Source organism: Rosa chinensis, chromosome 1 (genome assembly GCF_002994745.2).
Source record: "Rosa chinensis cultivar Old Blush chromosome 1, RchiOBHm-V2, whole genome shotgun sequence".
Classification (NCBI taxonomy): domain Eukaryota; kingdom Viridiplantae; phylum Streptophyta; class Magnoliopsida; order Rosales; family Rosaceae; genus Rosa; species Rosa chinensis.
This window is the reverse complement of record NC_037088.1, coordinates 55,272,726-55,286,850: the sequence shown is the minus strand read 5'-3', so window position 1 is coordinate 55,286,850 and position 14,125 is coordinate 55,272,726. Positions and strand designations below refer to the sequence as shown.

General features: G+C 37.5%; 2 protein-coding genes across 2 annotated transcripts; both read right to left on the bottom strand.

Annotated features, from left to right (window-relative positions):
• Positions 1 to 252: 252 nt before the first annotated feature.
• On the bottom strand, positions 253 to 1,077 carry LOC112170042. Its single transcript, XM_024307192.1, has one exon. The coding sequence runs from the start codon at positions 1,075 to 1,077 to the stop codon at positions 253 to 255; it is 825 nt and encodes a 274-aa protein (XP_024162960.1).
• Positions 1,078 to 5,040: 3,963 nt separating this feature from the next.
• On the bottom strand, positions 5,041 to 6,115 carry LOC112182463. Its single transcript, XM_024320957.2, has one exon. The coding sequence runs from the start codon at positions 6,059 to 6,061 to the stop codon at positions 5,225 to 5,227; it is 837 nt and encodes a 278-aa protein (XP_024176725.1). The 5' UTR covers positions 6,062 to 6,115; the 3' UTR covers positions 5,041 to 5,224.
• Between the last annotated feature and the right edge of the window lie 8,010 nt (positions 6,116 to 14,125).

The window sequence follows — 14,125 nt, the reverse complement described above, 5'->3', positions numbered from 1 at the left end:
GTAAAGACTATAAGGCTATAAGCAAATGATGTGGGGTCTCATTCCTATTTCGGTAGTATTTCCTACATTTCAGCCAGATACTATGCTTAGAAATATGAAACAATAATAAAGAATTAGAGAACACGAATCAAAATTAGCGCAACTCAAATGATATACTCAATTATCACCATCGATGACATAAAAGAAAATGTTGTACTCACATCATATTCATTTCCTCCAAAAGAACATTACATAATATGGGAAAATGTCCTTCTAGCTAAACGAAGCTGCCTTTACGACGGCGTTTGGATGCTGACTACTACACCCTATCGCTCTCAACAACCCCCACAACCCTTTCGCTCTATTACTACTATCGCTAATTCCCTTGCTACCCTTCCCCATTAATTCATCACTTGCTTCACAATTAGCCCCAAACATGGTCGATGGGCTCCTCCTGCTTTGCCTGCTCTTAATGTCCCTCAGCTCCATCTCTGTAGGAAACCTCGCCATTCCAAACATGTACAAATACCACTTCGATTTTGATCGGTTACTCGAAAGAATTGACACTTTCCCAAGTGAAAGATCACACCTTCTGTAGTTTTTTGATGCGGAAAATGAAATGGTATTAGTAGCACTAGCACTAATAGCATCTTTAACTTGACTTGGTTTAACTACCCTGTGTTTCGATCCCCTAAACCTTCTCCACCGAAAAAGGCTCCATTTCTTGGTGGAACTGCTGTATTTTTTGTTGCTCTGTTCTGGGTTCTTCTGGGTTTTCTTCTCTACTGTAGCAACATGTGGAGCTTCTTTGTTGTAGGGAATGAGCTTCCCACAGAAGATGATGTCTTTATTCCCAGATGGGTATGTTGAGGCTGTGAACTCTTCACTGAAGAACTCAAAGAAGTTGTCTTCATCTTGATCAAAAGAGGAGCTCTGATAATCTTTGGAGAAGTCGTCCCAATGAGACGAGTCACTGTATGTAGGCAGATCACAAAGAGAGAGTGTTTCTTCTGCTTCATATGGATCATCCTGTTGATTCTGTAATTGGTTATCTGGGTTTTCTTCTACGGCAAGGTTCGAGTCTAATTGGGCAACCATTTTGGGAACCAAGGAAGCAAAAGCTAGAAAATTTGATGGAATTGTAGTTTGGGTTTGTGAGGAGAGAGGTGCCAAGAAGTTCAATTATATATCTTTGGAGGTGGAGGTGGAGGTGGCTTCTAGATGAAAGGAACTAATAATTAAATAAAGAATAATTTACAAGGGAGGTGACATTATATAACTTGAACTTCTAGAATAGCAGGCGGAGACGGGGGGGGAAAGTTGAGAGGTGAGTTCTAGCTTCGTAGTTTTGTTTGGAAAATTAAGAAATAGGTGGAAGTTGTGGGATGGTCTTCTAGATGGGTTCAATGAGTTCTGAGCCTCTGGTGGGTTGTTTGGATGTTAGTGTTTGCTTCCTTGCTAGGGCTGCTATTCTTGTCACCACGTGGTTGATTCGATTTGGGTCAGCATAGAGGAAAAGAGGCTATGAAGCATATACCGATATGATGTGTTTCTTGAGCACTATGTGTTAATTTGGGGCTAAAATACGGGGGTTTTGTTGTGGATAATGATAATGTGATCGGTTCATATTCAAAATCAATTCTCAATAAATGGAGTGGCTTAAATATTTATAAATTCATAAATAATATTCCATTTCCGTGTGGGATGTATATATTCACAACACATAAGTGAGAGGTCCTACATAAATGAGAGAGTGACACTCATTTGAGATCCTTTTCTTTTAAATAGTGAGGAAGATTCTAAAAAACTTTTCTGCACAAAAATATTTTGTTAAACAAAGATATCCTGAGCTTAGATCGATAGTAGCTCAATATGTTGGAGAACAGATTGCACAAAGGCTTCAAATCACCTATTAAGTCTTTTTTACGAATTTTATAAATTACATATCATTATTTTGAAAAGATAATATGAGTATTTTGTGACATCAAGTCGTCAACGTAGGGCTATTATCGATTTAAAAAAGTAATGGAACATTTTCTTGCCTCAAAATTATAATTTTAAGGGTGTGGTATCCTTTACTAGCTTTAGTGGATCCGCCAATATTAAAGTCATACTTCTGAGTTCTGACGTATATTTCACCTTGCGTTAAAAAATCAATGTTGCATACATTTTCTCTTATTGCTGATTGGGTTAAATACTCTAAATTCCTTAATTTCAATTCATTGGCAGATTTTCAGCAAGATTTAGGTCACGGACTTATAATGTATATCCTTGATTAGTTGCATGCTCCATCCATTCAGAATATAACACATCACATTACAAGGATCATAAAAACGTGTCTTCGAAGAAAAAAGAGAAGCACACTATACGGGAAGATTCCATGGACTAGTAATTGTAAAGAGTTCCAGAAGTTATGCTTAGTGTGAATGGATACTCAGAGACGTGTTCATCAAAAGAGCAAAAACTATCATATTCAACTCTTAAAGTCCAAATAGGGTCGCAATATCTCTTTTGTATGGTTTGGTTTTATTGATGTGTAACCTTTTCTTTATGCATAGAAAGCGGAAAAGATTGCCTACTATCATATCAGAAAAGAGATGAATTAGTCAAGCTTATGAATCAAAGTAGCTTGAAGAATATTACCCGTTATGCAAAGTCTTTATAGTTATAGTTCAACCTTTTTACCAGTTAACTTGTAGGGTGACTAGCTTGTTTACTGGTTTCCAATTCTAACTTATGACTAGCGTGATCTTGAAGATATTGTTTTTTAGTAGTCCGGTCGAATCAAGTTTTCAACCTAGTTGCTTTCATTAGCTCGATCGGTCTAACAGGTTAACGAGTAATGTCTAGACGACTGGACAGACTTATGAGTGTGGCCTGCAGGTTTTGCTTCTATATTTTCCTATTATCTTGGGTAAATGGGTAAAACTTAATAACAGTTATTATGCATTCCTTGTTATAAGCCATGCATGGTTGAAGTTGAAATTAATCTAAGAACGATTCTTTAAGCAACCATCCAAACATTGTTCATCAATTGTTAATGTAAGATTTTCTATGATCATTAATTCTAGATTGAATTCATTGTAGAGCAGTGCGAGTGGAAGCGATCACTCCCCTCATTTTCTACATGTGACCGAAGTTTACCGATTCATTTTTCGTTTCAGAATGTATGTTTTATTCGAGTATAAATATATTGATGCTCCATACATTGTCTAAAACAAATTGAAATTGGCAAACAGATCAATTTAATTGTCATGCAGATTATCATGATGTGAACGTACTTGATCTCACTCTCAAGAAGAAATATTCCAACACTATCTGCATACTAACGTCACGATAGACCTCATCACAAGCATCAACATCAACCCTTCATATGAAATTTCCTAGTTAATTAGTATATGACGGGATCCCATGCACTGCGCGCATGAAAATTAATGAAGCATATAGAAGCCTTGGATTTCTTGGCTAGCTACTTAAGACTATCCTCTACTTATTTACCTAGTATTACATGTTGTGTATGTGTATTATTAGAGTTGCTCACTTGAGGGATAATTTTGGAAGGACTGTGAGGTACAAGTGGATATGACCGCTAAGAATAAATGCACAGTTTTATATTATTATAATTTCTATTTTTTAATGTAATACATGTGACTGAAATCCACTTGTCTATTACAATTTTTTTAAATTGTCCCTTAATTGAGCAACTATGTGCGTACTATATCACTTTCTAGAATACTCACACTTGCAACCAGGTCAATTATTGGGACGGAGACAAGGAATGGAGGTCGAGGTTGAGGTCTCCGGCATGCAATGGACCTTGGACAAGCTATCTCCCAACCATATATATCTACGTGATGGATCACAAATTCACAATTATGTACAGGCGTGCTCGATCTTCGGCCCTAATTAAGGTATATACCATGTTATTATATCATGCATGACAATGTTCAGAAAGTGACGAGTAGTGGCTTAGACTAAAGTAGTTGAGCTTCTTAAATTTTTCCTGTTTGGTGAAGAGAGAATTGAGCTGATTGAGTTTCCCGAACTAGCTATTTAATTCTTTTTCTTCTTTTGATGGGAAATTAGGGGAAATTGGTATATATATGATGTCTTCTAGATAAAACTGCATGAAGCTAATCAATCAAGAAATTTTTTGTAAAAGAAAAGTAATCTTCTGGATCTGTTGGTGACGTGTATATTGGGTCGTTAACCATGATTGGGCATGCATTTTGATTTTAATTTGTTAGAAAATTCAAAGTTATGGAATAGGAGACATTTAAACGAAAAATCGGCAGCTTCATGTGAATGACTCATTTCTACGTGGATTTCTTCTCAATTCATGATCATCTCTCCGTTTCCATAAATTCTGGCTGGTAAGGGCTTGGCTTGACCCCGTGTTGTCCCGCTTTATTAAATTTCAAATTAGTCGACATACTCACTCTTGCCTGTTGCCTCATGAACAAAGTTTTATAGAACAGCTAGTGGTACTGTTCCCCTAATACATATCGAACTTGAATCTTGGATTCCAATAACTCCCTAATACTGGCACACAACCTTTAAATTTTTTTGCATCATGATACAAAAACTGGCCGGCATGTTATAAGCAAATCTCTGCCTGCAGTTTGTTAACGTACTGTAATAGTAAATCTCGCCCAACTGCTTGGCAATCTCTTGTAAAAACCGGCAGCTACAAGGTTTAGAAAACCTTTTGCAATCTCTTGTGTCCGCATTTCTACAATTGTTAACGTTCCTTTTGTTTTTGTTTCCTTTGGTGGTTGGGCAGTAGGTTGGCACTAATTATTAATGTGTTAAATAATTTAAAGATCGAAGAGATTATTAATAGAGTACAGACAATTTGCTGAGTAGGATATACAGAAATTCTCGAATTCATTAATCTCAGGCTATAAGATATTACCTAAAAGAATACAAACACTAGAAACTAGCTCATGCATGGTAATGCTTCCAATTATATGATAGTCATTACAAGATATTATCTGTCACATCTTTTACGTTTCTGTATGCTTCAGTGGCTTTTAATCTGCATGATCAGGACACCATATGAGATTAACTTGCATGCGTATGCATATGAGATTAATTGGTATATTACCTACCCCATTAATTATCACAAAAATGCTTCAAACAGTAGGAGAAAAGAGAAGATTATCAAATAGTGAGGTCCTAACCCTCCAACTACAATATATGGAAGCACTATTATTACAAAAAATGTTCTAGCTTCTTATTCTAACTAAAGAAGGACGGCCTTTGGAAGCTGACTACTACACCCTATAACTCTCAACAAACCCCACAATCCCTTAGCTCTAATACTGCTATTGCTGCTGCTGCTTCTGCTACTATTACTGCTAATTTCCTTTCTACCCTTTCCCATTATTTCATTACTTGCTTCACAATTAGCCCCAAACATGGTCGATGGGTTCCTCCTGCTTTGCCTGCTCTTGATGTCCCTCAGCTCCATCTCTGTAGGAAACTTAGTTATTCCAAACATGAACAAATGCCACTTTGATTTTGATCTGTTGCTAGACAGAACCGACACTTTCCATAGTGAAGGATCACACCTTTTGTAGCTTTTTGATGTGGGAAATGAAATAGTATTACTTCTACCATCTTTTACTTGACTCAGCTTGGAGTACTTAGTGACAAGCTTGGGTTTCGATCTCCTAAACCTTCTCCATCGAAACAATCCCCATTTCTTGGTGGAACTTTTGTTGCTCGTTTCTGTGTTTTTCTGGGTCGTCTTCTTCTCTGCTGCAACAACATGTGGTTCTTCTTTGCTGCAGGGAATGAGCTTCTTCCCACAGAAGATGATGTCTTTTTTCTCAGATGCGTACGTTGAGGCCGTGAACTCTTCACTGAAGAACTCAAAGAAGTTGTCTTCATCTCTATCAAATGAAGAGCTCTGATACTCTTTGGAGAAGTCATCCCAATGAGCTGAGTCCTTGTGTGTAGGAAGATCACAGAGAGAGAGTGTCTCCTCTGCTTCATATGGATCATCATCTTGCTGATTCTGTAATTGGTGATCTGGGTTTTCTTCTAGGGCAACGTACGAGTCCAGTTGGGCAACCATTTTGGGAAATGAACGAAGTAAAAGAAGCTAAAGCTTTGATGGAATTGTTGTTGCTGGGTGTGTGTGAGTTTTATGGAGAGAGATGAACCTAAGTTCTATTTATATATTCTTTGGACTTGGTATCGGTGGATAGCGATGGCTTCTAGATAAAAGGAACTAATATATTGTTGATATATGGGGAGGTGACTGGCAGTTGATTTTTATATAACTTACCCTCTGGTTGAGAGGTACGTGGGTTCTGGGCTACAGTGTTGTATGGGAAATTAATAAATGGGTGGAAGCTGTGAGACTTGTAATGGGCATCTCTTAACTCCATTGTTAAAGTTAAAATGACAAAGGCGTTTTTGTTTACCATCTCCAATCTAAATAAAAAATGTGTCAAAATGGCTTGTGAGTCATAACTTGAGTTAAAATGACTAAGGAATGAAGGTAGAAAGCCAAAATTGCTTAGGGGAAGAAGGTTGGCCCCACCATTCACTATCCAAAATGAGCGGTTCTAATTCACTCCTCATTAACTTGATTAAAAATGGAAGGCCAAGATTAATTGATACTAAAAATTAAAAAATAAATATATAATTTTTAATCTGACGGTCAGAAAAATGCGATGAATTAAATTCAATCGTTTTTTTTTTTTAATAGAAATTGATTGCATTAAGATCAATAGCAAGCAAACTACCAAAAGCTAGAGTCTAACTATACTTACAACAAGATAGCCGGCAATAAAATCCGAAAACCCTATTCTAAGCAAAACAGATTCATTATAAGTCGATGATAAGCTCGCTAAAATTAGCGAACTCATAAACAAATAACAACTCTGTGTCTTCTAGGGCAAAATCATTGACTAGCCTCCCCATTGGCCAGGCGTGCAATTGCGGTACCAATAGAGAGCCACTTCCTAGCAAACAAATAGAAGCAATTCCTTATCCATAAGCCGCTTGAAAAATGTCAATCTTATTCCAGATAATTACCAACTCCCGCAGAAGTCATGATCTGCAAACAATTGGTCATGGACCAGATATTAGCCCAACTGCCCAAGAAAGTCCACCTCTTAGGCCAGGCCCACCCTCACCGCTAAGTGATAAATGAGGGTGGCAAGGCACCCTCCCTACTAGCCCACAACATAGGGCCCAACAACCCAAGTTTGAGCCCAGGCCCAAAGACCCAAGCCCAAACCTGAGCAAAGTGAGCAGAAAACCTAGAAAACTTCTGCCCATCCATCACCACCGCCATCGCCGCCAATTTCGACGGCCGACCACTCCAACACCTCATCTCTGTCAAGCTTTGGATCTGCAACCTTCCTTTCAGCAGGCAACATAATCCAGCAAGAATCCAAGAACGATTCCCCGCCAAGACCAGTCGGAATCGCTGACAAGCAAAGGTTGAACCAGAGCACCACCTCCGAACGCTGCCTCGAGGCCAATCAGATCACCTCGAAAGCCGATCCGCTCCTCGCCGAAGCAAGCCAAAATCGAGCTCGCTGTGATCAATTCTCGCCGACAAAAACACCCAAATCCAACCACACTACGGTCTGCAAACTTCCTCAACCTCTGTCCATGCCCCGAAGGTGACACCAGAGAACAGCCACGCCCAGCCAAGACCGGCGTCTGCACGGTCGTCGTCGCCACTTTGCACGAAACCCAGAGTTAGGGTTTCGACTTGATCCTATAATTTTCAGATAGTTAATTACGTTAAATTTAATAGTTAATAATAAAGTAATGTAGTTTTAAACAAAAATAAACTTGAAAAATAAAATAAAGGGTTATTATAACAAATGGTACCTGAACTTATCTTCTATTTTATCGATGGTACCTGAACTTCAATTTTGATCACAACCAGTACCTGAACTTTTCGATTTCATTTTAAATGGTACCTAAGGCCACCTTCGATCACTATTCCGACCAAAAAAGCCAAATCTAAAGAAACAAAAAACAAATAAACAAGTTCAAGGCAAGTCTATTACCAAAAAAATCATCACTATATATGATCGCAACCCTCGAAATCATCAAAAATCATCACTATGATCGCCTCCCATGCCGTTTTTAGTCGGAATAGTTATCGGAGGTGGCTCTAGATACCATTTAAAATGAAATCGAAAAGTTCGGGTACTGGTTGTGATCAAAATTGAAGTTCAGGTACCATATATCGATAATATTGAGGTATAGTTCAGGTACCATTTGTGATAATAACCCTAAAATAAAATTTTCTAAAAAAAAAATTTTAACGATGATATATTATATAAGATTATTATGTATGATATGTAAATTCATATTGTAGTTAAATAATTATCTAAAATAATTAAAATTATGAAATGGCTATGGCTTTTGATTAAAGGAGGTTAGAGATGCAAAATATGAATAATAATAATGACAGTATGGGTGTCAAATTTTTCAAATGACTTTAACTCTTGCGTTGGAGATGCCTTGATCAGTTGATCTTCTAGATGGGTTCAATGTGCTTATGGTGGGATTTTTGGATGTTTGTGTTTGCTTCTTCGTTGGGACCGCTATTTTCTTGTCACAACGGGGTTTGGACTTTCGGTCAATATAGAGGAAGGAAAGGAGGCTATCTAGCATTTTAGCATATACCAATATGATGTGGTTTCCTGAGCCTATGCGTTAACAGGGAGATTGTGCATGTAGAGGTAGAGGGACATTGATGAGTGATAATATGGCACTCTTCGAGACTTGTAGAGTTGTAGATCTTTTCAGAGGTGAGGAATTGAAAATCATGATACTTTTTGCGCAAAATTTTCTCCTCCGAGCAAATACATCCGAGTTTAGAGAGTGTTTTGTCTTAATCTTTTTTAAACAAGTTATCAAACATCTTACTTTGTTCAAACATTTTTATATCATTTGTTTCTTTTTAACACATAACATATTTGATTTTTCCTACTTAATCAAGATAATTTAACAAATGTACGTAATACGTTTTCATCGATCACCCATATACTAAAAACAGAACTAAAATATATGAAATCCAAACTTATTTGTGGCTCAGAATAACTATTGATAGGGTGATTGCCTCTGCTAGCTCCTCCTATTGGGTCTATCAGTATTAAAAGTCACAAGTTGAAACTAAATTTCCCCTCGATGTGAACCCTCATTTGATTATCATATTAAGAACATTTTTCTAGTTGTTAAATTAGGTTGAATACTCTAACTTCTTCAATTCCAATTCATTGGCGGATGATTTTTAGCAAGGTTTACGTCACGAAATGTGACTTTGAATTGTTACTGGTATTCATCAATTCAAAACAGGATCATATTCATAATAGCGTGTTTGAAGAATATAAAAAATCAAAGAACAAACGTACTGTAGGGGAAAATTCGATCGACTTATATATATTATTATTATTAGTTTCCAGAAGATATGCTTACAGTGTAAATCAGAGATCTGTTCATCAGAAAAGCAAAAAATATTATTAGATTCAACTATTAAAGTCCAAATGTGTCCTGTGTTTTCTTTATGCTTGGAAAGTGGAAAAAAGATTACCTACTCAAATAAGAAAAGAGATGGGTTGGTCAAGCTTATGAATCGAGTTAACAGAAGAATAATATCCCAGTTAACGGGTTGAGCAAAGTCTCTTGGTTCAACCTATTTAATTACCAGTTAACAGGTTTGATTAAGTAGCTTGTTTACTGGTTTTAAATTCTAACTAATGACTTAATTGCGTGGTCTTCAAGATATTATTTGAAAGTAGTCTAGTCGATTCAACGCAGTTGTTTTCATAAAGCAGTCTAATCAAGGACTGAAAAATCGATAATATCCTCGAAATTTCCTTTTTTTTAGGGTCTCGATATATCTTTGACTTACCAAGAGAATATTGGGAGAAATTTTTGAAATTTCTCCATATTTCAGGAAATATTAGAAATTTTCGTGATATTTCCTGAAATATTGGAAATTTTCGCAATATTTCCGGAAATATTCAAAATTTTCGGGAAATTCTGAGATTATCTCCACTTCTCGCGATATGTGGCTCGTGAAAACTAGCTCTTGTCCTTATCCAATCCAACTAAACTGATAACATCTAAAGAGGAAAACTTAAAAAATTTATAGGGTCATGTATTGCTCTTTGTGTCTTTTCCTTCTATGCTTCTAAATCTTCTAATTATCTAATTTGCTAACTAGTAAACATTTGGCTCTATTAAAAAAAAAAAATCTATGTATTTCAAAAAATGGTCCACTACTTCTTTTTCTGTTTATTTGAAGACTAATTTGTTTTAACATATGTATTTAATTGTAAAATATTATTATAATTAATAATTAACTCTCCTAATCTCCTATTTAAATCATTTTTGAGAATTCTCATGTAGAATTTCATATCTTTGTCATGTCAGTGTATCTTATTATACTTCAAACTACTACAATCATTATACAATTAAGTTCATCAAACACTTGTTTTGAAATATTATAGGTAACTGATCATGTAAACATTTCATGAAAATTCATTAATGATTTCCATGTTACTTTCTAAATTTCCATCATTTTTTTCAAAAATTTACTTAGATCGAAATTTCCTCGATATTTCGATCAAAATTTCCATTTTTTGGACTATCGATATCTCCTTGATATTCGATATTTTAGTCCTTGAGTCTAATTAGGTTAATGAGAAAGGTTCATTTTCAACAGCTTTGTAGACTAAATGTCTTAAACCTACTGATAAGTGGCCTGAATTTTTCTGTTGTTCTTGTCGTCGTCTAATTTTTTGTTTGTTATATATTTTAGCCTCTTCGGGAAGGAGGAATTGGAAATCCATATATGTTTGCTTTCAAAGCGGAGCTCTGCTCTGAAATTAAAGTGTGAACCTCGAGTTTTGGGTCACTTTACGGTCGCATATATATATTATCCAGAGCAGAGCTCCGCTTTGAAATTAAAGTGTGAACCTCGAGTTTTGGGTCACTTTTCGGTCGCATATCCACATCTCGACCGTTCAGTTTTTAGGTACTAGTGCAGATCATCTCTCTTAATTTTCAGCCAAATTGATTATCGTTAAGGCACCGATGACTGCCTTAAAACTAGTAAGGTTCAGGTTGGACAGATTCAGTTCATCGATTGGTTTAAGCGAGTTAGATACCTTAACGCTCATCAATTTGACTGAAAATTTGGAGAGATGATCTATACAGTAGTACCTAAAAACTGAATAGTCGAGATGTGGATATGTGACCGAAAAGTGACTCAAAACTCGAAATTCACACTTTAATTTCAAAGCGGAACTCCGCTCTGGATAAAATATATATATATATATATATATATTTTGAATAAAGGGCCGGTACGGCTGCTCTTAAGCCTTGATTAAAGAAACCGTCGAATACAAGGGGGGGACATTGATCCTAAACCCCTTATTACAATAAGCATATAGAGAACATCCTGTATCATGAATCTCCACTAAACAACTGTATTCAACAAGGTACCAGCTAGCAAAGAGCGCTCTACTGTCCACTCTATTTGCTTTGACATAGTGGTGACACAACATAAAGATAACTCGATCTGCAACTTGATTGCAGGATAGCATAATTTCCATATGCATAACTTTCCCATCATGATGCCACTGGAAAATACATCCAATGACACTTAGTTTCACCAAGTCACCAGGAGGCAGTGACCATTTGACCAAGCAAGGAACTCGCTGCTTACCTAGAACAGACACGTTACTGGCACTAGGAGGTTTCGACCATTTGCTAATGCAAGGAACTCGCCACCTACCTAAAGCAGACAAGGCACACAAGGTGCATATACTGGGACCAAGCCCACCTCGTCCTACCAAAAAACGGTAGCAACTTATTATTCCGAACAACCAACAAGTAAACATAACAATAATTAAAGCATTGAACATAAAAATCAAACTCTAATGGACCTAGAGTAAAACCCCAGGCCCAAGAAGACCTAGGCCCATGACAGGCCCATCTTCGGATTAAGGCCGGATGGTTCCCAACCTTGAACCTAGCCCAGACAGATTGCTGCACAGGCAATCCCGCCACCACTGACGTACCTCTCGGTCTGTAGCTCTGCCGCCGCCTTAGGATCCTAAGCGCCTTAAAACAGATGCAGCCAACAGATCACGGTCCTCACCAGCACCGCCCCAATCCTCGAGGCCGCATCCTGGAGAGCGAAACCAGCACTGAAACTTCCACCGCCGCCCTCTGTTGCTTGATCTGAAACCAAGCCACCATTCTCCACGGGCTTTGTGATCAGATCCGAGTGGATCCATCCACAAACCCACGATCCAGATCCGGTCCGTACCCCACCTGCACCACCGATCGCCATCAGCCCTAACACCCAACCCTGCGCAGCCATCTCTGTCAACTGGAAACAAGGCAAAAGAAGAGCCCCCGACCCCAAGATCTAATTACCTACATCAGCATCCCGTCCGGCCACACTCGACGCACGCCGGTGAGGCCATGAGCCAGCACAGGCGTGGATGCGCAACAGGACGAGTAGATTTTCTCTCTTAGGATTTTCCTCTATTCTCTCTCCTAGTCACATGGACTTTTGTCGGGGTCCTTATATTTTTGTTATGCTAAAATATGATGATTCACGTAGGTGGATACATATGATTGTTAAACCTTACAATCGCTTAAGATTCCCAATCGTTTTGAATTAGATTTATTGTAGAGAAAGTGATCAAAAATCGCGCCTAGTCCATTTATTTTCTACATATATATGAAATTACTTACTAATACAAAAGCTTTATGATCAATATGTGTCTCACTTAGATATACTTGCATGCAAAATTTTCACCAAATTATCTCAAACAAACTAAAACCAATAGACAAAAACAAGTTAATAACCTAGCTTTGAAATTCTTCATAACGAGAAGAACTCTCGACATAGATAGCAACATCACAACAGACCTCAACACAAGCATCATAATAAACTTCGTAGTTAGTCTGTCAGATGGGGTCCCAGAAATTGAATATATATATATATAGAGGGCTAATTTTCTTGGGTAGCAAGTCGCATCAAGTCTGTCCCTCTCTTAGTGGTTACTATATTACTTGTTATGTTTTGAACAACATCGATCACTTCTAGAATGAAGATGACTAATACACATACCAAGTCAAATACTGGGAAGGAGTTAGTACACAGGTCGAGGTCATGACCTGCATGCAGTAGACCAAAGTTAGCTAGCTAACTCCCAACATCCTATATAATATGTATGTGTGTGTGGGAGAAGTCTGGAATACGCAAGCTGTAAGTTACAGTCTCTGACGAGGGTTGACGTGGCGCAAGGGGAGGCATACAATTACTCAAAGCAGGGGCAATTGGTAATTTTGAAATCGACGGTCGTTAGGGATTAAAATTGTGGCCATTAAGGTAAAAAATGTCTCATAAGACAACAATATAGCATTTGAGAAACCACCAACCCACCACGTCCCTCCATTCATCTTCTATCAAATGAAGCCCCTGTTGATCAACACAGCAAGGAGAGTGAAAGAAAGTGATCGATCAAATATATATCGACAAGGTGTTCGTGAAGATCAGTTTGAACGATGGTGTAGTCGAAGATCAAGAAGGCGATGAGGAAACTTTCAAATCTCACAAAATTATGCTGGAATAGCGAATTTGCGGAAATTTGACTAATTATCTCATCCCAATTTCAAGTTTTATTAGATGTGAGATTACTAGGTACGTAGAAGTGATCCTTGGTAATCAAACCCAGAAACGAGGTTTGTATGAGTGGAGTGTGTGCAAGTATAAATGGTTACGAAATCTATCCCATTTACTCATAGATAACAGGTTGTAACGAAATCTGTCACCTACCTTTGGGTGTTGGATTTGCTCACACGTACAATCATCAATTTTGCTGAAATGGAATTTGGGCATAACAAAACTTGGATATAAGCCTGCAGAACAGCTCTGCAAAGACCTGGCTTGATTACTTCTGAGAACCCATAGGTAGGTGATTTCTATACCGGAATTATGAGGACAAATTGATCGTGGGTGTAAATCATTCTCGCCCTTTGCTAATTTATATGAATCAAATCAATCTGATACCTTGGAATCAATTTAGAACAACATATGAATTAACTCAATCTCATCTCCATCTTCTTTCTACTAGTTTGG

What these genes read in the sequence shown, in the direction of transcription:
- LOC112170042 (XM_024307192.1), bottom strand. Translation starts at nt 1,077, where the DNA reads ATGGTTGCCCAATTAGACTCGAACCTTGCCGTAGAAGAAAACCCAGAT.
- LOC112182463 (XM_024320957.2), bottom strand. Translation starts at nt 6,061, where the DNA reads ATGGTTGCCCAACTGGACTCGTACGTTGCCCTAGAAGAAAACCCAGAT.